Raw genomic sequence first — 3,412 nt, 5'->3', positions numbered from 1 at the left:
TTCAGTACACGTAAACCACCATAGTGTACTATGTGTCCCCAAAACGACCTGACTCATAGCATCGATCTCAATTCGGGCATCGATTCGGCTTAAGGGATGAGTGTCGATAAAACGCAAGTTTATGTGCTAGCAACGGCTGTGAGTACAGCATGTAGGTAAATACGCACACCCCCTTCTCACTTCTCAGGCGCCCCGAGAAAAGTTTATCGACAGTAGGAGGGGTAGCAGTCTAACGCCAAACTTAGCGCTCCCCTCCCCCCCTCCTCTCCCTCTCTTTCTACATACAGAAAGGTGGGCTTCTAAGGGATAGGGTTACATTTATAGCTAAGGGGCTTCCATTTTTAAAATAAAAAGTGACAGGGACAGCTTGAGGTATTGACAAGGCGTGTGAGTAAGTTTAACTCTTTTAGGACGTTGCAGACACACCATATTATAACCAATCAGCAACAGATCAAAGTCATTATTGAGTGATATTTCGAACCCTTATACACAAACCATAATCACAAATTCGCATATTATTTTATATTATTATAACCCATGCCCGTCTTTTCAAGTTTCAAATAAAGAAAACGGAATTGAAAACTGTATAAGCTGCGATGTTATGCCCAAAATCAGCGAGTCTGCAAGCCCTCTCGAATGACCAGAATGCGTGTCGATCAATGAGTTAATCAGGCTGTCTTAGTTCTTTATTTATTGAGTGACGTATCATACAGTTCGTGAGTATTGAATTGAGATTTGTGTTCTTCCTAAGTCATTCAGATGATTCACATTGATGAGGACTCAACGTGACAGGTCGTAGTACTACGTGTGTGCCTGCTCTGTCTACCTTTTAACGTAAGTATTTTTTACGTTCACATCAACATTGTTTAGACTATTAAGTAGACAGGCTTTGACACTGCCAGTCAGGTCCAACCCAGGCTGAGAGGGATGCAACATCCCATCAGAAAGACCGAGATACTCAATAAAAAATCCACCCCTTTCGGGAATCGAATTCGGGTCTCGTGCCTGGCCGCTAAATCACAGATGCTGGTCGCTATCTATCTATTTCCCGTCTGTCAGTCTATCTGTCTGTCTGTCTGTCTGTCTGTCTGTCTGTCTGTCTGTCTGTCTGTCTGTCTGTTCAACTGGTGTTTGATGTCTGTCGTTGTCACATTTTCTTAATTATCAAAAAAATATTCATTGCAAGATTTCCACGACCCGTTGTTATGGATTTTATCTGGGTTTAACTCTAGCGTATTCTTTCAAGGAATAGTTTTGATAAAGTGAAAGCAACCCAAGTTGAAGTATAATAACTAGAAGTGCAGCATTGACTGGTATAGGTTCTCTATTGAAATTCTTTATATAAAAGATAAATATATTTCTTGAGTTTTACACAGAAAAAAATGTATGATTTCCATTTCTCGACTGGATATCATTTTGGAAAAAGGGAATATTCCAGCAAGAACGACTTAAAAATCAAATTTTACATAAAATAATAATGGACGCTAGATCTGCTGGTGTTTTATCTTTAAAGAGAAAAAAAGGGGGTGGGGGAGGAGTCTGGGTGGGCCCTGTTCTGCATGTCTGTGCAAAATCAGCTTTTCTGGACTGATGTGTCACAACGTGGTGGAATCAGGCGCTCGTCAATTTTTTGCCATATGGAGTTATTGGTATCATCTTAGAGCTTGTTTAATTATTGTGTTGCTTTCAATGAAAAAAAAATACGCATCTTTCTTGAATAGAAGTCAAGATATTTGCGATTGAAGGAAGAGGGGTCGCCTGGTTTCAATAGTAAATTTAGCAGGAAAATGGCTGACAAAGTTTGACAATTTCAATACATATTTTGTGCCTTTAATCAACGTTTCTTTTTTCTGTGAAATTCACAAGGGAATGTGTTTTTATTATAATCACTAAAGGTGTTGAGCCAAGCAACAACAACAAACAAACCGAAAATTATATAAAAATGGCTAAACCGGCAAAAAAAAAAAAAAAAAAATAAAATCCCCCTTTCTTCAATTTCACTATTTTGACAAGCGCCTGATTTCACCATGATGCCTCACATTTCATTTTCAATTACTCATGTTTTTTTTCTAGAACGATTTTAATGGTTTTTGGTCAAAGCAATACGGATAAGAAATCCAACATGCTTTGTTATGTAAGATGTTATCTATCACTTAAAAAATTACGTCTTTACAAATTTTTTCAAATTTTCTCTTCTCGATAATACTTTCTGCTACTCCTCCGAGGCTTACCGATGGATATTTAATGGTATTTGGAGAAAAGATCGCCCAGAGGTAATGCTTCATCTTATAGGAGTTTAAAAAAACCTTATCTATTCGTGTAAATTTCGGCAAAATGTACCATAAAAAAAACCCAACTTTGACATACTAAGCTTACAACAAAAAAATTCAACAAGATATAAGAAACCCGAATCCTTTGTGATAATAACAACACTTTTTTCTACATTTTTTTTAAAAGCAAGGAAATTCCCTCTGTAAAGTTCGGAGGAGAATCATAATTTTGTTAAATTGACGTAATATTCAAGATGGCAACCACTAAAGTGAAAACAGCAATAGAAAAAGATAAAACCATTATTTTGCAATGTAATTTTTATACCAACAATAAATTCACGAGGAGCAGAGTTTCAAGTCGTTAGGCCAGGTAATAAAGACTTCAGCCCGATAGGTGGACCCCCATCCTCTTTTAAAAAAAAAATGTGACGTTATCAGCAGCCTGCCAATATCACACGAAAGTATTATCGTATTATGTTTTAACACTTTGCTCGAAACGTACATAATATGCACATAACGACTTTCACTTATCAAATTATCGTTGGCGACATTTTACAATTACCTACATCAATTTCTCGGGGTTTCTAGATACAGCTGTTATTATAAAAAAAAGACATCAAGCGCCATCTTACAATCTTGTTTTTTCGGTTGTTTTTTTTGCATTCTCATTTTTTAAATTGAAAAATAACGAAGGCGCAAGTCATGGATCTGATTTTGGCTAACATTTTTTGGCCGAATTTTCTCAAAACTTAAAACAATGGACTTTAGCCCTTGTGGGGTGATGCTGACGATGATAATGATTAGTAACAAAGAAAACGTCTTATTCGCTGAAAGGAACTACATAATAATATGTATAGGTTCCCTGGACTCACACACAAAAGCAATAAAGATAGTTCACAACCACCCAAAGTCTGCAATATTTAAGCGTTTCTGTATAGGTGGGACTATAAATTAACTGTTTAGGGACACGTACAGGTCATGTACAGATGAACTGTTATGGAAGCACTCCTCCTCCTCCTCCCCCTCCTCCTCCCCCTCCTCCTCCTCATTCTCCTTCTCCTTCTCCTTCTCCTTCTCCTTCTCCTTCTCCTTCTTCTTCTTCTTCTTCTTCTTCTTCTTCTTCTTCTTCTTCTTCTTCTTCT

At 37.3% G+C, this 3,412-nt stretch overlaps 2 protein-coding genes across 4 annotated transcripts in view; both read left to right on the top strand.

Moving 5' to 3' along the window:
- Nucleotides 1-223: 223 nt before the first annotated feature.
- LOC101849530 (EGF-like domain-containing protein 1) overlaps nucleotides 224-3,412 on the top strand; it is a gene marked incomplete at its 3' end in the record, with an annotated part of 33,369 nt that continues 30,180 nt past the window's right edge. Inside the window, 2 exon segments of one of the 3 annotated variants that reach the window (XM_013080657.2) lie at nucleotides 224-387; nucleotides 752-834. 3 annotated transcript variants of the gene reach the window in all.
- The window catches only part of LOC101849757 (serine/threonine-protein phosphatase 6 regulatory ankyrin repeat subunit C), a 4,383-nt gene continuing 3,215 nt past the window's right edge, over nucleotides 2,245-3,412 (top strand). The window contains exon 1 of the mRNA XM_005095074.1: nucleotides 2,245-2,273. Coding sequence (XP_005095131.1) covers nucleotides 2,245-2,273 — 29 coding nt within the window. The remainder of the gene's footprint in view (nucleotides 2,274-3,412) is intronic.

This window comes from Aplysia californica, unplaced genomic scaffold (genome assembly GCF_000002075.1).
Source record: "Aplysia californica isolate F4 #8 unplaced genomic scaffold, AplCal3.0 scaffold00094, whole genome shotgun sequence".
Lineage (NCBI taxonomy): Eukaryota > Metazoa > Mollusca > Gastropoda > Aplysiida > Aplysiidae > Aplysia > Aplysia californica.
Note: the sequence above shows the minus strand (reverse complement) of the source record. Positions and strands in the feature narration are given on the sequence as shown.